The 22528-nt window shown below is 36.1% G+C and overlaps 1 protein-coding gene across 2 annotated transcripts in view; it reads right to left on the minus strand.

Annotated features, from left to right (window-relative positions):
- Window positions 1–18826: 18826 nt before the first annotated feature.
- The window catches only part of LOC149776745 (uncharacterized), a 31419-nt gene continuing 27717 nt past the window's right edge, over window positions 18827–22528 (minus strand). For both annotated transcript variants that reach the window (XM_089941415.1, XM_089941414.1), the window contains one exon: window positions 18827–21732. In XM_089941415.1, coding sequence (XP_089797541.1) covers window positions 20675–21724 — 1050 coding nt within the window. In that variant the 5' untranslated portion in view covers window positions 21725–21732 and the 3' untranslated portion in view covers window positions 18827–20674. The remainder of the gene's footprint in view (window positions 21733–22528) is intronic.

Here is a 22528-nt window from a genome sequence, read left to right on the forward strand (position 1 = left end):
AAGCATGGCCTTTGGGCCTGTTAGTCCAGGCGCATGGTGTTTTTATCAAATCTTGATGAACCTTTTTAATATTATTTCATGCCATATGATGCTGTTTTCTCTACCAGCCAGCCATTTGGCCATACCTGTAGTCTAGTGACCATAAATTTGTCACTTTGTTTTGAGTTGTGCCACATATCCTATTTCCGTAGTTTTTAGGTCACCATAAAGTAATTTTTAAAGTAACTTTTTGTGCACTGTATATTCGTAGACATATCATTTTATGGGACACCATATAAATCATTTGAAAATTATGTCAGAAAAAGCATTAAAACTTTATTTTTTTTAAAGAAAATATTAAACTGTGTTATTGAGATAAAAATATTTAATTGACTGTGCCATAACCTTATCAACCCAAACCTCCTGCACACATACAATCCATCCTTTTAGTGCATTAATATTTTGTGAAAAAGTTTCATGGCAACTCATCTCCTGCTGTTGAAAGTGCAATGGCTAAAGTTTGATTTTTGCTCTGTACCAGTTGTGCAAATTCTCACACTTTTAGCCCCTTCTTATCAACAGTCCATCCATGAATGAGATGAAAATATGCTGGAGTTTCATCCCTGTTAATGATCATATTGTCAGCAAAATCATTATCTCTTCCGGCATCTGCGTGATATTTCTAACACACTCTCTCTGTCTCTCTGACTTGTAATTTTGTTGGACCCTGTTTTCCATCTGATAACATAATCAAACCGTTGAGTACAACAGATCATTTCTCTATACTGACATCAACGAACAATATGTCATGTGTTATCAGATTTAAACAATGCTCACTACAGTATGGATGCATACACTACATATAGTTATACAGAGTTGGTGGATAAATACTTTTCCTTAATAAATTGCTTATGATGAAAAAATGAGGAATAAAAGATAATGCAAAGATAGTTTCTATCATTTTATTATCAAATAAGCATTTTGTTAATCTGTTTTATTGTAACAAGCAGTGTGGGGGTGGAGGCACAAATTCGGCACAATTTTTTTGTTTGTTTTTTAAGTCTTGGTGCATGTGACCAAGGTGGAAAAAGTTTAACCATAATTTCTGGGACAGGAAAAAAATATTTGATTGTGTCTCAAGATGTACAGTAAATATGGTACCAGCTGATTGTACTGTGATATGCAGAACAATACATGGATCAAACTGAGCTATCCATCATTTACACTATGCCTTATGCATGAGCAGGTTAGAAATGGGCTGCCTAGCTGAATGCCATGAAAAATGTACAACTGACACATAAATCCATGCCTCTTGAGGCAATTCTAGCACATTTTTATCAACTTCCATCACCACTGAACTTCTGACACAAAATAAGAAAATTGTGGCAGTGAATATTACTACCATGCTGTTCAACAAAGTGTACACAAATGTCTTTCATGCCACCCCAATGTCTTTTTTATTTTAAGACTGTGGCATCCTCTAAAGTCATTCACAAGGCTGCACACCATTCTGTGGCTGATGCTTGTCTTCACTGTCTATCAAGTTTGATTTAGTGAGATGAGATGCTTGTTCTCGCTGTCTATCAACTTAGATTTATTGGGATGAAATGTCGGTCTTCACTGTCTGCCAACCTAGATTTAGTGAGATGAGATGCCTGTCTTCACTGTCTTCCAGCTTAGATTTAGTGAGGTGAAATACTTGTCCTCAATACCTGCCAACTTAGATTTAGTGAGATGAGATGGTTGTCTTCACTGTCTGTCAACTTAGATTTAGTGAGATGAGATGCTTGTCTTCTCTGTCTGTCAACTTAGATTTAGTGAGATGAGATGGTTGCCTTCACTGTCTTCCAACTTAGATTTAGTGAGATGTCTGTCTGCACTGTCTGCCAACTTAGATTTAGTGAGATGCTTGTCTTCACTGTCTATCAGCTTAGATTTAGTGGGATGAAATGTCTGTCTTCACTGTCTGTCAACTTAGATTTAGTGAGATGAGATGCTTGTCTTCTCTGTCTGTCAGCTTAGATTTAGTGAGGTGAAATACTTGTCCTCAATACCTGCCAACTTAGATTTAGTGAGATCAGATGGTTGCCTTCACTGTCTTCCAACTTAAGATTTAGTGAGATGTCTGTCTTCACTGTCTTCCAACTTAGATTTAGTGAGATGTCTGTCTTCACTGTCTGCCAACTTAGATTTAGTGAGGTGTCTGTCTTCACTGTCTGCCAACTTAGATTTAGTGAGATGTCTGTCTTCACTGTCTGCCAACTTAGATTTAGTGAGATGAGATGTCTGTCTTCCCTGTCTGCCAACTTAGATTAGGTGAGATGAATGCCTGTCTTCATTTGTCATCACTCTATTCTTACCAATCCTTGGGCACCATGCAACACCCTTTGTATTTCTGTTATATTCAGTGTCGCTCAACTGTACCATTCCTTGGTGGTCCTTGCAACACCCCTCTGGACTGCTGTTCATATTCAGTGTCTCTCTAACCATACCATTCCTTGATGCTCCAAGCAACACATTTTGGATTGCTGTTCCTAGTATTGAGTTTGAGTATAGATGAAGTAGGAAGCACAGGAACTGCCCTTCAAACTGGTCATGACTCTTGGCCGAATTCATCTCAGCCTTAATGGAGATATTATCATTAGCATATATCAGTGCAGAATTCACATGTGGGACAGGTTATCTCATAAAGTTAAAAGTATTTCAGTTTATCAACCAGACACCACTTTGTTATTTCATAAATTAAAAGTATTTCAATTTATCAACCAGACATCACTTTTTTATTTTAAAAGTATTTTATTTAGTTTATCAACATGACACCACATTTTTATTTCATGTCATTAAAAGTGTTTCAGTTTTTCAACCAGGAACCACATTAGAGTGAGGATATTTTAAGCAAAGGAGTGCAATCGGACTCTTCATTTTGGAGTGACAAATCTTTGGAATTCAGAAATTATGAATAATTCAGACAAGAAACTTTCACATTTGCAACAAGAAAGGAATGAACTTAAACAGTTATTACTTGCATATGAGCACTTATTTCCAGATGTTCCTACAAGAACAAACACAATTTACAATGACACTGAAACTGTAAATTCCACACCCATGAAGCAGCACCCATACAGGCTGAACGCTTGCAAACAGGAATACTTGAAAAAGAAAAATCAGTATTTGTTGGAGAATTATTTCATTGAACCGAGTTAAAGTGAGTGGAGTTCAACATGTATACTTTTCCAAAACCAGATAAAACTTTCTGTATATGTACTGATTATAGAAAAGTGAACAGTGTGCCTAAAACAGATTCATTTCCATTACCAAGATTCGATGACTGCATTGATAAAATTGGAAATGCAAAGTATGTCACCAAATTTGACCTTCTGAAATGATTTCAGAAAATTCCACTGATGGAAGGAACAAGGGAACTTTTGGCATTCATGACTCCAAGTAAAGTTTATCAATATTAAGTGATGCCGTTTGGGATGAAGGGTTCACCAAGTACTTTTCAACGTTTAATGGGTATGACTACATCTGGTCTAAATAATTGTGATGCTTACATCGATGATGTTATCATCTACAAGACACCTGGAAGGAACATCTAGCAACAATTAGGAAATTCTTTGACAGACTCACTGATGCAAGTTTGACAATTAATTTATCCAAAAGTGAGTTTTGCCGTGCTTGTGTAACATTTCTAGGACATATCATGAGACATGGACAAGTTAAACCTATAGATGATAAGGTAAAGGCTATCTCTGAATTCCCTGTGCCTATCAGTAGCAACTGATGCGATTTTTGGGTATGGCTGGATACTATCGGAAATTTTGTTCCAGTTTTTTCATAATTGCTGAACCCCTGACAAATTTATTTAGTAAGAAAACTAGTGTCATTAAGCTGGAAAATGTCGGGATTCTTTTGATAAGTTCAAAGCCATACTTAAAAGTGCACCATTTCTTACAGCTCCAAATTTTAGTCAATCATTTAAATTATATGTTGATGTAAGTAATGTTGGGGTTGGAGCACTATTGATTCAAGAAGATAAAAATGGTGTTGATCATCCAGTGTGCATTTTTTTCTAAGAAAGTAAATAAGCGCCAAAGAAAGTACTCAATAATCGATAAGAAATATTTGGCTTTGATATTGGCATTACAACATTTTGAAGTTTAAATTGGTTCAGCTCCATCTTTGATTATTGTATTTAGTGATCACAACCCCCTTACTTTCATCGGCAAGATGAAAACCAAAAATCAAAGACTATTAAGGTAGAGTTAGCTGTTACAGGTATATAATACTGACATGAGGCACATCAAGGGAAAAGATACTTTAATAGCCGGTGCCCTTTCCTGTGTATAGAAATATTATTTCATGTACACTTTGTAATATTCATAAGAGTTCTTATGTTTTTTTTAAACCTCATATATAGTTAAGCTATGGTTAAAAGAAAGCATTATTATATAAATCTTTCTTTTTCTTTTTGGGGGAAGTGTTATGTATATTTGGTTTAATTCATATATGATTTAATGTAATTGTTTGTTTGTTTTGCATTTTTTTTATTCTATTACATGCTATTGTGATGTAACTTTATTTACTGGATTTGATGTTGTTCATTTTTGACTTTTTTGGCAGAAACAACTTTTATAGAGACATTGTTGTATCCAGTGCTGACATAATTCCTAATCCTTGATTCAGAAATCAGTGAGAATTGTAGTAAACAACGTTTTAAATTTTTTTTAATTCTTTCTCAGAGCAAGATTCATAGAGTGAAATCGAGGCCATTCTTGGAGTATGTGACTAATAACATATATCAATTAGGCTTTTTCCAGAGGATTGACCCCCATCCGGGCATCAGTTTTGCGTTGTAGTTTGATTTATTATTGATATTTTGAGAAAGAAAAGTCATTAGTGCCTTACCACTTGAGAAGTTAAAGTGTTTTATGTTGTTTTCCAGATTTGGGGCTAATTATTTTGTTTTCTTCAAATTATTTGGATTTGAAGTTTATTTTCCCTGGAAATGCTAGCTCTCTAAATTAGTTCTTGGACAAGGACAGTTATCGAAATTTACACAGAATTCATAACACTGGAATATTACTTTCTGTGATTCATCAAAGAACTGTTGGACGCTGACCACAGCATATGTCATCACCTTCCATTTTATATTTCATCGGGATTCGAACTCAGTTTCATTAGAACTTTTACTAGGACTTCTAATTTTTAATTCTTTGATTATTCTTTGAACATGTTTGGTTTCAATTTGTAGAACCGTAAGTTTCTTTTCTCACTTTTACCTTGTTTTTCTAGGGAAATAAATTATTTGTTAAATTTTACAAAGCTTCTTGTCCAATTTTTTCTTGTTATGTTTTGTGAGAGCCTAAGCACATAACAACGGTCTAAAGTGCTCATCTTTCCCGATCACTGCCATTGCACCTCTGTCCATGTGGGTTCGAATCTCAGGCTTGACCTATTGTGGTATGTGATAAAGCTTGTGAATAGCTTACCTTGGGTCAGTGATTCTTCCCTGGGTTTTCCCCTGAGTTCTTCCTTCACCAGTTATACTGCCTGCCATCTATAGCCTATCGTGTCTTGAGAAAGGGCGTTAAATGAACAACAACAACTACATCAGTGTTTGCTACTTCACCATGTACTAAAACACAGTAACCATGTAATGAAACACAAGAACACTTTATTGAAGAACATAAATTGTATTCCTCAAGTACGAGTTTCAGATTGGATGTATCAGATTGCTTTAAAGTTTTATTGATCTCAGTTCAGCAACATAATATTTCAAGGCTATGAATTAGTAATCTTTATATACATATATATATATATATATATATATATATATATATATATATATATATATATATATATATAAATAAATGTGTAATCTGTATCTGTAATTTTGTTACATGCTCTGACATTTTAAATTGTGTATATAATATTCAACTGGAACTTTTCAAAGCCATTTTAAGTCTGTTTGCCTTAATACTCTAGTTGAAATGTCCTTATTTGTCCTTATAGTAATGTAATGTACTTGGTAAAATTTAGAAATATCATTTTGTTTATCTTCCAATGATGACCTAGACATGTTCAAAGATTCATAGTGATCCATTGAAATCTTTGAGACTGGTTTATCAAGATTATGTCATGTGGCATATCATGCTTGAAATCAAAAAGGGCAATAACTCTAAAACAAATTTCAAGAATACAGAGATTTGTAAATATGTGCATCTTCAGATGATGATCATAAAACCCCCCAAATTTACATGACAGTTAAATCTGTGTGACTAGTTATAACACTCCAAATTTTCATGACAGTTAAATCTGTGTGACTTATTAAAACACTCCAAATTTTCATGACAGTTAAATCTGTGTGACTTGTTATAACACTCCAAATTTACATGACAGTTAAATCTGTGTGACTTGTTATAACTCTCCAAATGTTCATGAGAGTTAAATCTGTGTGACTTGTTATAACAATCCCTAAACTTTCATGACAATCCTTTGAATAATTGAGATTTGTTATAACACTCCCCAAATTTTCATGACAGTCATTGAATCTGTGTAACTTGATATAACACTCAACAAGTTTCATGACAGTCCATTGAATTTGTGAGATTTGTTACAACAGTCCCCAACTTTTCAAGACAACTGAATTTGTGAAAGTTATGACACTTCCCAAATTTTCGTGAAAATTGAATCTCTGAGACTTGTTATAACACTCCCTTAACTTTCATGACAACCCATTGAATATGTGAGACGACATGACACTCCCCAAATTTTCGTGAAAATTGAATCTCTGAGACTTGTTATAGCACTCCCTTAACTTTCATGACAACCCATTGAATATGTGAGACGACATGACACTCCCCAAATTTTCGTGAAAATTGAAACTCTGAGACTTTTCATAACACTACCCAATTTCATGACAATCCATTGAATTTGTGAGAATTGACGTTAACACTGCCCAAATATTCATGACAATCCATTGAATTTTTGAGACTTGTTATAACACTCCCTTAACTTTCATGACAACCCATTGAATATGTGAGACGACATAACACTCCCCAAACTTTAATGACAATCCACTGAATTTGTGAGAATTATCATAACACTGCCCAAATATGCACGACAATCCATTGATTCTGTGAGACTTGTTATAACACTCCCTTAACTTTCATGACAACCCATTGAATATGTGAGACGACATAACACTCCCCAAATTTAAATGACAATTCACTGAATTTGTGAGAATTATCATAACACTGCCCAAATATGCATGACAATCCATTGATTCTGTGAGACTTGTTATAACACTCCCTTAACTTTCATGACAATCCATTGAATATGTGAGACCTGACATAAGACTCCTCAAATACTTATGACAGTCCATTGAATCTGTGAGACTTGTCATAACTATCCAAATTTTCATGTCAATCCATTGAATCTGTGAGACTTGTCATAACTATCCAAATTTTCATGTCAATCCATTGAATCTGTGAGACTTGTCATAACTATCCAAATATGCATGACAATCCATTGAATCTGTGAGACTTGTCATAACTATCCAAATTTTCATGACAATCCATTGAATCTGTGAGACTTGTCATAACTATCCAAATATGCATAACAATCCATTGAATCTGTGAGACTTGTCATAACTATCCACATTTTCATGTCAATCCATTGAATCTGTGAGACTGATAACACTCCTCAAATTTTCATGTCAATCCATTGAATCTGTGAAACTGATAACACTCCTCAAATTTTCATGACAGTCATTGAATTTGTGAGACTTATCATAACATCCCTAAAATTTCATGACAGATGAATCTGTGAGACATGTCAAAACAAATCCCAAATTTTAAAGCAATTGAATCAGAGATTTGTGCTCAGAAGATTTTGTCATTCACTGCATTCACCTGCAAGTCAAGAAAGGTAAGAAACTCTTACAAAAATTGCAGGAACAATGATTTGATGACATGTGCATCAGCAGGCAATGACCATAATTTTACCAAGTTTCAAAGCAGTGAAAAACTGCAGGACTAGTTGCACTGACTTGATCATGTCACACACCGAGTCAAGTTTCATGATAAGAAGGGCAGTAACTGTAGCAAGCATAGCAGGAAAACAGTATTTTGGCGTTTTGCACAATTTCGGGTGATGAGCATAATACTTGTCAGGTTTCATGGTAATCCATCAAACACAGTAAAATTAGTTGTTTTAACAAATTGCTACAAATACAAAAAGAGCAATAACATTGAAACATCCTTTGGGAGCAAAATGAATTGTCACAATCCATCGAATACAGCATTATCACCAGTAGCAAGATTGTGTGCCAGATGGAAGGAAGAATGGATGGACTAAAGGAACACAACAGTTGTCTTTTAAGGGCAGGTCAGCATAATATAGAAAGAGATGTGGAAACAAAATAATTGCTAACATAAAAGATTATCTTTCGTAATCAAGTGTCCTCTGGTGAGGTGTCTGTCAATGTAGGTTTCATTGTATTGTCTAAAATAGTTTTCTTAACTAAATCATAGAAATCCTCGTAATGCAGCAATACAATTATGATGCCATTATAAGAAAAGCAATGGTTTAGTCAGTTTGCTTCAGATATTCTCACTAAATTACTAAAATCTTTAAATGTATTTACAATCTCAGCTGTTGTTGTTTTCCCTCTCCTCTGTACTGGTCACTGTACAAGTAATTATCTTTTAATCCTTGAAATCTTGACATTAACTTACCTCCTGAAAGTAATCTCCAGTTAAAATATGCTGAAGGATTTCCATTGCAGCGAATGAAAGTTGAAACATTCTGAAGGATTTCCATTTCAACAAATACAAGTTGAGACATTCTGAAGGATTTCCATTTCAGCAAATGCAAGTTGTTGTTCTTGTAGTGTTTAATGCCATATTTCAGCACAAGATGGGCTATACATGGCAGCCAGTATATTGGTGGAGGAAGAACCCTGGAAAACCCCAGGAAGAACCACCCATTCTGAAGGATTTCTATTTCAACAAATGCAAGTTGAGACATTCTGAAGGATTTCCATTTCAACTCATGCAAATTTAGACATTCTGTAGGATTTCCATTTCAACAAATGCAAGTTGAGACATTCTCTAGGATTTCCATTTCAGCAAATGCTGTGGCTGTTCCCACAGTTTTCATTTTGATTTTTTTATCAATAGTTGATCTTTTATTCTTCCATGTATCATCTACAAATTGTTTAGGAGGTGAACATAAATATTGCAATAAGACAACAATTTGCACAACAAGGACTATAACTCTGTCCTTGAAGAAATAGACAAGAAAGACTATGGGCAAATTTAACTTAATGAAACATTGTTCAGTGTTCGTGTGTGTGTATGTTTGTGTGCAAAGTTTGCCATCATTTCAAGCTATACTTGCTCTTCGTCGAGGAATAAAAATCTTCCCAAGCCAGGGTGCCGATATGTTAACGTATCTATACCTTGGCGGATCAATCAGATATTTCGGTCCTTTGCACTGGCGACATATGTTGAATTTCACAACGTGGCTTTCTTAGTATGTAATGCCAACTAATCTATGGCTTGTAACGGCGGTCCATTGTACGTTAGCCGAAAATGGCATAGGCAATTAACTTCAAAAAAGATTCTTTGCAAGTTTAATATCGAAAGTCTCACTACATAACAGAAAGAAGCAATGAAACGTGTATTTGATGAAGACGATTTATTTTTGAAAACACGTACTGGCAGTGGAAAATCGCTTTTTTATGAGTCCATTCCAGTTGTGTACACCCATTGTCTCAATCATAGAGGAACAGTGTTCAAATTTTAACAACTTGATTTTGATTGGATGCGGTGAGGGAGAAACTGCGAGACTCGTCGGTAATGACACTGAAATCGCCTGCATAATCATGCAACCTTTCTTCGAGTTGCATTCTCCATGCAGAACTCGCATAGTCTTCTATAAATTCCAATACATTGTATGGTCTCTGCTGGGGACAAACATTGAGGCCCTTGGATAAGACACACACACACGCGCGCGCGCGTTAAATATTATATACTAGAATTCTGTGCTAGTAAAATACCCATCCCTGTAGTTCTTTAAATATGTTGCTCAATCACAATACCTTAGGAGATTATTACTACCTCGCAAAACTCGTCAACTATTGTCCAGGTAACGCTATAAGGCATAGCTGTGCATCAGCTTTCTGTTCAATAAACGTGTAGAACTACAACAGGTTTATTCGTTCTGTTCTATTTGTCTTACAGGTTAGATCACGGGCAAGGTGCAGAAACGCACGGCAAAGAAAAAAAGACTATAAGCCTACATGTTTACATGGCCTTAGTGTGGGAAGTTTTGGCGGATAAGGAAAATAAATCATCAAAGGACTGTCCAGTTATCAAACGCCATAAATCTACACGATCATTGACAGCCTCAGTACCTATTTCACCACCAGAGAATTACTCATTGCTGACTATACCTTTAGGTTTTGCCTCTTTGGGGTTCCATCCAATAGTTATTGATGATAAACAACGAGCGAATGGACAAAGTAAAGCACCTGTTCGCTCCACTGATACGCTAACCGGTCACGCGGATCAAACATTCAGCAACCCGTCCCAACATTAAAACTCAGACGACGTCACGATCATTGACAGCCTCAGTACCTATTTCACCAACATTAAAACTCAGACGACGTCCACCATTAAACATGACATATTTCCGTTTCAGAGACAAAGAGCTCCACATAATAAGTTCCCGGAAATCAAGCCAACGTCCAGTGTATACAGGCAATTATGGAGACCAGTCTAATCCACATATGGCCTCACTGCACTCTCCATTTACAATGACGAGCTTAGTACCTCGGCCTATGACAGATGCCACATCTAATTTCTCTCAGCCTATGATCAGTAGCAGGAGATCTTAACTGGTGACCATTTCGAAATCACTATTTCTACTTCGGGCACTCTACGAGTTTGTCAGCCGCATACCTCGATACTCTTCGCTAGCTCCATCTCAGGCAACTCAAGAGACGTCAGCGCTTCATGCAGGCAGAGACAACAACGTTCGCTCTAATGCTTTTTCTTTACTTCTGGATCTAAGTATGTTGCAGGGAGACGGCTTTCAGAGCTTCCACTGAGGAAGTTTTCCGCCATTTTCCTCCAGAGTTCCGCTCCCTACATTATAAACCATCTGGATCAGAGCTCCAGCATTTAGCATATATTGATCTTATCACGAAAAAGGAAGTACAGAACTTTAAATTACTCCCACAGTCGGGTAGAATCACATACATTTTGAACTGTATACATCATCAATTAAAAGACCCAAACATCAACCGTCTCTTTCTCTTACAAAAACGCCTTCCATCAACTTTTTCGTCGGCGGTTCTATTCTTGCCATACATCAGTAGACCACTTTTTCATTTGGAAATCACAACAGAAGACCGGGACATCGCAGCTTTGGGGATGACTAAACCATGCTCTGTTCGTATGGATCGAACATCTTTCAGTTGCATTCAACAATTAGTCCACAATGTGGTAGTCATGGGTTATATATTGGACGTGGTATCGATGGCTCTCTTCTCACAGACGAAACAGAGCGCATCACCTCTCACTCCGAATACCGCGGTACATGCATGGGAGTCGGTATGCAGAATGGCCCGGCTCTTGAACAGAGCTCCTCGCCATACTTTAGCTAATGCCATCACAACAAATGCGCCTTTACAAATGGCGGAACAAGATCCTCTCCTTTTTACATCTACCTTCATTAAGGATCACCATAAGACGAAGCTACGGTCAGAACCGGTATAATCTAGTCTACTTTTTAACAGCCAGATCGACGAAGTAAGCAAACAAACCACTAAGGAGACGAATGTTCCCGCTCCTCCATCGCCACACCGATACAAGGACTTTTCGGGAAACCAACAAAAGGAAACAAGGGTTAGAGAAGTTGCCACAAGCATGATCTTTGACAGGAACTGTTCTATAGCTGATATTATCCATGTCGTGGGATGGAGGTCTGTATCCACATTCTCCAGTTTTTTACCTCAGAGATCTTTCATCCCAAAGGACTCAACTCGAATTGGTACGATCTATTATAACCATGGCGCAACACGCCGCCTTCCCAGCTCCTTTGACAGCTTTTTAAGACCCGGCTTCAGACTTTCGCAGAATTTAGGGAGATACAATTTTCCCTTTTTGAAACCGCTTCTCGTCAGATGGTGCCTTCTCCAGTCGGGTTAAATAGAAGCTTTCTCACATACCTTAAGATCTTATCTCCGGGTTAAGATTATGTACGTCCCTCCACCTCTTGCCTATTCTCCTAAGGTAATATGATTGGGTAACGTATTTAAAGAAGAAGTCAATTTTTTTTCACTAGTAAACTGTTTCTTCGCGAATACTTACCCAATCATAATATACATACATCATGCCAGCCACCTGTCAGCTACTTCGATATAGATAACGTGCATTACACTCCAGAAGTAACCGAAATTGTCATGGGAATTTACGCCAATCCCTATACAAAAGAGAGATCACTCTGCCCGACCGATATCTAGATGGGCTGATAACCTTAACCTCATTTGCTAAAAAGTTTTATCAGGGAGGGATGGATTTGCGGGTATAGCAGTTCTCCTAAAGTATTGTGATTGGGAGAGCATTCGCGAAGAAACATTTTACTAGAAGAAAAAAAGTTTCTCCTTTTGACTTTCATCCCGAATTTGGGCATCTTGGGTAATAACTGCCTAAATGGCACAGGTCAGCTGTGTGTGTGCGTTTCTTTTTGTTTTATTTCTTGCCCGTTAAGTATGTATATGTTCATGCTCTCCTTAGTTTCAATCTAAGACCGTAGTGCTTAGTTCCTTTAGAGTTAAATATGGACTATTAGACTTTGCTTGTATAAATATTTTATATCCTTGAAGTAGTTACATTGTTATAGGGTGGGGATTTCCTGCTGGGGGTGGGGTGGGGTTTGGGCATGATCCAGATGTCCAAATCCGAAATGTGTTATAGATTGCATACGCCAATTTTCAGATATTGACAATTCTGGAGATATTTAAAATTTAAACCATACATCCCTTCCCCAGTGGAGAAATAAAAACCCGAAAATTGTTAAAACAGTAACACCCCCCCCCCCCCGAGATCAGATGCCCACGTTTGCAGAGTCACAGACGCGAACCGACGCTGACATAGTTGAGTTGTCAGCGATCTGTAAGGCAGGCGCCGTAAACCACTTGGCTTCCCGGTTCCCATCGACGTGCAGGAAGAATTCAAGGGCATCGCACACGTGCGTATGTACGTTATTCCTGCGGTAAAAGTATATCGCCACGAGTCTTTAGAACGGATTTCCGCCTGCTTCGTAACGTCCGATTCAAGTCTTTCAAATAATCAAGTTGTAAAGTTTAAACAACGTTGAAATATACATTTTAGAATTAAGAGGTGCCACCTCTTTATTGAGTTGCCGAACTTGCTGTAAATTACGTGCTTTTTTCGGGAGTGCTCCAAAAGCAGTGTTTTTGTTCATTCGACGAATTCCGCAAGTGACTTACGTAGTAACAACAACAATCTCACATAGCCGACAGATAGATAGGAGAGGGAAGGATAATTTTTAAGCGGATCATTAACAATTAGCTTGATCTTTTTCCTTCAGTTTATTTATATTTGGAACAAAGTAATCTAAAATATTATCACAAGATCACCTATCGTTTCCAACATAGCGTAGAGTTGGCTTCTTGTTTTTACAACGGTGACGTCATCAAATCGTGGGGCTTTAAGTTACGAACAAATTTATATATACGAGCAGTCTCATTCACCCTATTAAAATTGGTCAGTAATATAGCATTGGATTCTTATTCTATCAAATAAAACTGTTGAGAAACATGAAAATGAGTTCTTATTTTCCCAATTAAAAGTTTGTTATGAATATTTGAATGGATTTGCAAATCCTGATTAAAACCTCTTCGAGGAGTTTTATATTGGATTACTGTACCCACCAGTTAAAATTCAGCAATATTCCAATTGGGTTCAAGTTCTCAGTCTGCAATGAAAAGTGTCAAGACATATTGGATTGATTCCCCTGCTCTTTGTTAAAACTCTGTAGAGGAATGTATCAGTTCATTAGCACTTTACCCATTAAAACTGCTGAACCGTTTTGAAGTGTGTTCATTTTTCCGTTTGCACCCATAGCTGTATACGTGGACACCATCACAGGGAGAGATGTGCGAAGGGCGCAGAAAACTAATTCGATTCCCATAGACCGTAGTATTAATATTTGGTCAAATTACTTCACATCTCTGTTAAGATCGTCCAATCACGCTTATATCTTAAGACTGATCAACCAAGGAGGAAACTTTAAAAGGATGAAAAGGATATCTTGTTCATATCGTTTTTAACAACACTTTCCTTGAAGGTTCTCACAGTTATAATTCCAGCCCTGTTAGATCTCCCTCTTTACATATAGTAGTATCTGTGCGGCGAAAAAGATAAATTCCAGCCCTGTTAGATCTCCCTCTTTACATATAGTAGTATCTGTGCGGTGAAAAAGATAAATTCCAGCCCTGTTAGATCTCCCTCTTTACATATAGTAGTATCTGTGCGGTGAAAAAGATAAATTCCAGCCCTGTTAGATCTCCCTCTTTGCATATAGTAGTATCTGTGCGGTGAAAAAGATAAATTCCAGCCCTGTTAGATCTCCCTCTTTACATATAGTAGTATCTGTGCGGTGAAAAAGATAAATTAAAAACGGTATATGTTCAAGACTACTAATGTATACCAATTCGAATGTTTCTTCTGCAAAATTGCTTTAATTTACGAAGGTAGTTATTTCAGCCAATCAGCGATCTTCATTCTTTTTACTACGGTATTTAATGAATTCGGATCACCGCAGCTGTTTCTGCGGAACAAAAGTATGTCTCGGATGTGGAATCAGATCACAATTATTAGTTCTGGTTCAGTACCCACGAATGTATTTGTAGTCTAGTTTTAGAACATTTTGTCCTCTCTCATTTTGGTGGTGACTGAAGAGTTATATTTATGCATGTTTGGTAGGGATTTAAAGGTAATTGTTTATTCTTGAGAATATGAGCTCAGGGTGTGGTTGTTTGTGTGTATTTCGGCGAAAGTGCACATTGAGTAAAAAGGCCTTGGTGATGATCCAGAAGAGAAATCTCTGTTCTGTTTACATGCTGCTATGTTGACAGTCCAGCGTCTCAAAAAAACGCAGGTCAACCTTTGACAAGAACTTCACCGTGAAGTCATCTTTGAAGGTATTTTAGATTAACATATGATTTGTATTGATTGTCACAAAAGTGGAAAGGTCAGTACTGAGAAACAAATGTAGAGAACATATAGTAAAATTAATTGTGTTCTATGGCCATGTACTAAAATAGTATGAGAGGAAACTTTAGGTCTCTTTTGGAATCCATGTTAAAAGGGTCAGTGGATTATCGTTGTCTAAGGGATTTTAACATTGAGTCAGCCTTCTTCTCTACACTTAGGTACAAGCTGAAATTAACATTTTCCTACAATCTTTGTTGGGTTTATTGCAACAAGTGGCAATCCTATGTTATAAATGTTCTTGGGTTCAATATTTTGGGTCTATAGGGTGTGTCTAATGAGAAGGAAAACTTACTGTGTAATATTAAAACCTGGAGAATGCAGGTATGATTCTGTATTAAGCATATATTTTCAGACCGGGTGTCTATCCTAATACTGCGTCAGAAAATGTATCTGAGTTTATGGGCGAAACGGGAATGGCGATGTTAAAAATTCCCATAAGAGCGACTTTATGCGGCACTTGAGCGACGATTGAAAATCCTATGTTAAATCTTTGCTCCGTTTTCACTATAGGTCTAACATTATTTCACTCTAACAACAAGACGGGATATCCTACGTTAACAATCTCTTTAATTTTAACATAATGTAGCAGTTTGCCTTCAATATAGGAAATCCTGTGTTAAAATTTTGCATAAAACGGAAAAACCTGTGTTAAAAATTTGCATAAAACGGAAAAACCTGTGTTAAACATTTGCATAAAACGTCACTCTAACGTCAAGATTGGAAATCGTATGTTAAAACGTTGTCCATATTAACATTATAAGGCACCCTAGGCTCAGAATGAGAAACTCTATGTTTAAAATTTGTGGATAGGTTTTACATTATGGGTCTCAAGTTAACATTTATGCCGTCGAGAGCACATGATATACATTGTTAGGGTAGCTGGCTTAAAATAGGACTATATGACCTATAACGGGAATTAACATTGCGCTGCTATCTATTAAACCAGTAGATGTGCCCGTCACCTACTTATCTACTTACTACACAATTGTGTAGGAGATAGGACCTTTAACAGTCGAAAAAAGGGAAGGGTAAAATCCTGGCTATCCCAAATACAAGATTCTCTTTAAGTGTAAGTGCGTGTAATGCATGTGTGCATCTTATTCAAACTGAACAAAATAAATAAAGGCACACACGTTTTCTTTCCTGTATATTCTCTTGAATAAGAATTACAACGAAATTTGAAAATATATTACGAACTTTCATTGTGTTCTTCTTTGTCATTTTAGAGAGTTGAGATAGCTTTCTTCCATAATTAGACAGTAAAAGAAAAAACAAAGTAAAATAAGAAAAACGGACCCTGGTGATGTGTTTTTAAATTTATTTGTGGTTCTTTTTTAAGTGAATATACGAGCAAAAACAAAACAAATGTGTCTTTATGACTTTGTGTACTTTTCTAAATATGGATAAGATAGTCAAATACACACATGCGCACACACTCACTTAGAAACATATTCTATTCAGGCATTGTCGATCTGTGTTTTATGTGTTTATTAATTTATAATGACTTGCCGTAGTCAAAATATAAGTGAAAACAAAACAAACACGTAGAACCTTATATAAATAATTAAAAATATAGTATTTGGATATTTCTGCATCATGATAAAATATTTTTTACTAAAATTTATAATTCATAAGAAATAGATTTTTTATCACTAATAAAATTTGCCTCATTGAAAATCTCCCAATTTATATATCCCTACTTTTGTGTCAAACCTTGTGTGGTCAGTAGATAGATGGGGTGGTAGATAACTTCCTACGGCGTGCTGAATAGTAAATTGGAGATTTTGGTCAGTCTGAATGACGTATTGGTTAGTAACTTAAGTTTTTACATTACCTTTTACGTTAGAGGTTGTAATGACCCTCACATTGTAAACCTAGGACATAGTGTTAATTCCCTTTAAAGGCCATAGCCCTATCTCGTCATTTATTGAAGTTCGACTTGGTGGGGCTTATTTTTCAAAACTGGTGATTTAAAAAAATGGTGTTGGCTGGTTTTGTGCAACAAACTTCGTTAAGTCTTTCTATATTCTTTCCCATTTTCTCGTTGAGTTGGCACCTGATTATATGCAAAGTTTACGAGTCAATACTGGGATGCATTTTTAGCTTTGGTTTTTGCAAATTTGAGTGCAGTCACTCTGCACTTTTACGGACAGGCAGAACAGAATAGCAAAAGCTCTTGTGATGTTGGGGTAGGGGGTGGAGGGTTGTTTGATTCTACAATACAAACAATGAATTTTAGGTCGGCAAATTTGTAATGTTTATCATCCAAACTTAAACATCCAAAACAAACCTAACATTACATGACATCTTACGTAAAATTATACATTAACCTTGATAATATAGCAAACTTGTATCTAGTATCGATAGCTTTAGGTGAAATGTTCACTTAGCATACGAAAAACAACACTTGCTATACTGGGAAAAGACCTTGGGGGTAAAAAAAAATGTCGATAAGTGTACAAAATCCAGGTTTGGTAAAACTTGTAACAAGCTGCCTGAACTGAACTAAAGTCAATATAATTTACCATTGAACGTGATTGTAAATTTGCTGCCAGTGAATTGGCATAATAAAAAAAAGCATTTAAAAATTCTAAATTCTACGTGGGTTTCATAACGATAAAATTCTGACAAAAACTAAAACGACAACCGAAATCCTATAGTCACCGGTTTCCTTGTCATCCGAAAGTCCCATCTTCTTAAATCTATGGACATTTCTAACTTTACCTTTCTCCTTTTCGTCATATAGACCCATACTGTTAAGCCTATGGATATTTATAATATAGGATATCCCCTTTTCGCTATCAATCCACAAAGATGGTGACCGAATTTCCCTTTGTACCCCAAGTGCAACCCGCTCCTCCCGCAAAAAAGATTTAAAAAATGGCAGTCTAATGTTAAATTCTCGTAGACATCTATAATCAACAGATCTTTTTTAACAATTGATTCCTGCAGACATACAAAAAGCTCTATAATACTGTAGCAATTTACAGAAATATGTTGTATTTTGTTAGCATGGCCTTTCCAAGAAATGAAACCCTAATCTATTTGGACCATTTCGGTTACTTCTTTGATTGGATTGATTGTAGGATTGACCAATAAGATACGAATGAAAAATAGTTAGATGCTTTAGCAACTTATCGATCAATCCTTGTTTCGCGAATAGCCGCGATGACCGGAATAGCGGTTGTCGTCATATATTCGTTCTTTGATCAGAAGGATTGACCTCGAAGTTCCGAATGTATTTACTATGTACCATGCACAGGTTGGTTCCATTACTCGTAAAATCATCATATGCCCGTGACACCTGAATTATACAATCAGACCAACCTTAACGATTCCTGTAAAGCCAGGAATTGATCTCTGTCTAGGCAGAATAGGGAGAGAATGTTTTGGTTATATATATATATATATATATATATATATATATATATATATATATATATATATATATATGTATGTATGTATGTATGTATGTGTGTCTGTCTGTCTATTTGTGCGTGTGCGTGTGTTGTATGCAGTTGCTGAAAACGGAATTAAATTCGAAACTCAAAATTTATTTCAGACTGATATAAATACAAGCCCATGAAACAAGCAATCTGATTTTTAATAAACTATGGAAGCGTCCTAGGTTTAGAATATTTATCCACAACAGAATGAATATATAATCTATAGGAATGTTTGTGAAAGAGGTATAATTATATATGAGTTGTATGGATCAAAGCTCTGGTTCACTGACATATCAGGGCATTAAAACAGTAGAGAACTTACAACGATATTTTGCCAGATAATTACAAAGTTTCCTTGAAAGATTGCCGGTAGGATCTAATGCATGCTTGGGAATCATTTCAATGGAAGTTCGCTTAGATAAGAAATCAACTTGTAATTAGTTGTATGCGTAGAACATCGGTAAACTTCACTGCTAAAAGATTTTCATTTCGGATTGATGGCAATTTGATTTCTGATCTTAAACAAAGTATTTTTGTACATGATATCATTATTTACTGTACTACAAAAATATGATTTACAAGATTGTCTCAAAGACTTAATTTTCATTGAAGGATTGCAGACACATCAATATGGGAAAATATATTAGACAAGAACACAAGCATTTAAGGAGAAAAAAGATGAGTATTAGACATACATTAGGAGGGGTTAGGTCGATTATAAAAATGAATTCACACTTAAAAGCCGTATGTGGAAACTCGCTTTCACTGACATCAGCATGAATTCGTATTGGAGGAATGAAAGCAACATCTGGTCTGTGTCTTCTACCTGGGAAAGCAAGTGATGACCGTATATTACACATTTCAATGAGTTTTCCCTTAACCTTGGACAACTGAAACCATATGATGGATAATCTATGTTTATGCATGCCTCGTGATTACTGTCATCAGTTAAATGATAATATACTGAGTATGCTACCTGGTGCTCTAGACGATATTTCAGAACGATTGGTACTCGAGTCTTGGATTAATATGATCCAACTATCTACCAGGTATTAAAAGTAAGACAAAGTTATACTATGTAGTAGTTTCATTGTAGAGCTTACGCAGAATATAATGCAAGAAATGGTCGTATTAAACTTCAAATAGTAGATTAACTATTTCTGTTTGTTGTACTTTATAAAGTTATAGCTTCAGAAGTTAAACTTCGTAAATTAGCGAGTAAAAATGGCGGAATAAACGAACACTCTTCCTCTCTCTCTCTCTCTATTCTGTAAACTGATCATCAGTATCATAGTCATTATATGGCATAAGGTCTATATTCCTTGAATACTACATAGTCAGTATAGGTCTCTATTCCTTGAATACTACATAGTCAGTATAGGTCTCTATTCCTTGAATACTACATAGTCAGTATAGGTCTCTATTCCTTGAATACTACATAGTCAGTATAGGTCTCTATTCCTTGAATACTACATAAGGTTTATATGGCATAAGGTCTCTGTCAGTGTAGCCTTAAGATTAAGACGAAGATAATCCTTCATGTATCATGTGGAATGTCTGACAACCGTTGGCAATCCAAGTCGTCACGTTAAACACATATATTACTATGCATATATCTAATTTCTTTGGCAATTCAAGTCTTCACATTCGACATATATTTCACGTTACATTTAGATGATTCTTTTTAAGCCTTATAGGCATGTAAAACTTGAAACAATATTTATGGTGAACATTTATGTTGCAAGGGCGCTTTCGGAATTTGTTCTACGAGGGATATGTTCGTCTTCTATTTTAATTTGAAAGTATACTATTCCAGTGGGAAAGTGGTATCCTTCAATCCGTTTTGAATCGACGATGAGGGATTAAGAAATAGAAAGCCTTCAAAAGTGCACTGTCTTCTTAGCAGCACCATCACTAAGAAGAAGCCACGCGCACTTATGAGTTTACCGACAATAAGAAAACAGGAACAACTAGAATCAACATTTGGAAGAAAGTCATGATTACTGCCGTCTGTCCACTTTTCGTCGGATCTTTGTTTGGATATTCGACCTTATCCACAGGATTCAAGGGTTTGTCGAAATCAATCATACAATCCTTGTAAGGCAAAATTGGCGACTGCATTAGGCACCTTACGTCAGGTTGATCTCCCTCGCAAAGAGAACTAATCTGCAATCTGCTAAGCTTAATTAACTGCCCTCGTTTAATGTCGTTGCAGTAATTTTGCTCCTTGAAATAGTAAGTTTTATTATCGTTTTCAGTAAGAGTAAATATCCACGCTAGTGCACAGGAGCAGTTGAATGTGTTATTGAAAACTTGGGCGGTAGCGTTACTTTCTAACAAAGCATCCTGGTTTCCGCAGTACATATCTGTTATAATGTTTCCTGTGAAGTTAAAATTGGTCACTGCATGCATGCTTTTAATAACTCCGGATTTTATAAAACGTATTTTGTTGTACATGATTTCATAATTGTCAGTTCTCGAAATGTTCATGAAAGCATGTGGGGAAATTGTTCCGATTTCGTTTCTTTCAAATAGAAATTGATTAACACCCTCGACGTTATGGAAAGCGTATGAATCTATCGTGTCAACTCTTGAGTCGTGGAACACAATCTGAGTGATATTTGTCAAGTGTGAGAAAGCATTTCCATCTATAGTCCTAATTGTGGAATTTACAATCTCAATTTTAACCAAGTTCTGCAGATTCGAAAAGGAACAAGCCGATAGTTTTGTGATATTGCTAGACACTATTTTGATATTCTGAAGCTGTTTTAGGTTGTCAAACGCGCCATGACGTATTTCCTGTATATTGGAATCCCGCAGTTCAAAATAGAGGGCTGACTCGGAAATTCCTGTTGGGAACATCGACTGTGATGTGCAAATGGTTTCTGTACTGCTGCAGTTACATTCAAACGGGCACTTGTCTATGGGAAACTGGCCCTTTACAACTGCTGCCAGCGCAACCACCAAGACGATCACTGGAAACATCTTTGTTTCTGAAAATTCAGAAATATTGCGTAAGAGACTTCTCACTTTTATGTTTGTTTTGCCTTTTTATTCTTGATATTCGTTACAGCCGCTACCCCATGACTTTTACTTATTTTATCCTAAAAAATCTACCTAAAATGTGCAACCCGTGGATTATTAATCCACGAAAGTGAAGTCACCAAACAAGTTGTCAAACAAGTAGCCAAACAATGGAAAGAATCATGCAAAATAGATGCAGTAACCTCATTAACCAGCAAAAACGCACATGATACTATGATAGTCAAGATTGCTTATTATGATAACGATCTGCATGGTAAAGTTTTCAGGCTTATATTATTTATTACAACTATTCTTCAAAACATATTTCCTGCTACAAAAAATATTTCTCTGCAACCAAGGTTGTTGATTTATAATAAAAATTGTCTACACAGTGTGGCAGAGAGTATTCTCTGTAGCAGGAATGTGTACGGACAGAGGATATTTATACTAGATATGGTAAAGAATATATATATATATATATATATATATATATATATATATATATATATATATATATATATATATATATATTGCCATGTTTATATGTAATGGATATAATTCACATACTGACGTTCTTAATATTCTGAAAGAATTGATAGAGATCTCAAACGACGCATTTAATTGAAAGTCACCAGACAAGGATGATTTAAAATTACAACACTGTGAATTTACAGCGGTGCTCGTAGAATCCTTAACCATAAGGTCCAAAGCTATCAATGATGAACTCGATAAAGGAGCCGAAAACCTTGGAAACATACACCAAGG

Source organism: Sinohyriopsis cumingii, chromosome 18 (assembly GCF_028554795.1).
Source record: "Sinohyriopsis cumingii isolate HCF-2022 chromosome 18, ASM2855479v2, whole genome shotgun sequence".
Taxonomy (NCBI): Eukaryota; Metazoa; Mollusca; class Bivalvia; order Unionida; family Unionidae; genus Sinohyriopsis; species Sinohyriopsis cumingii.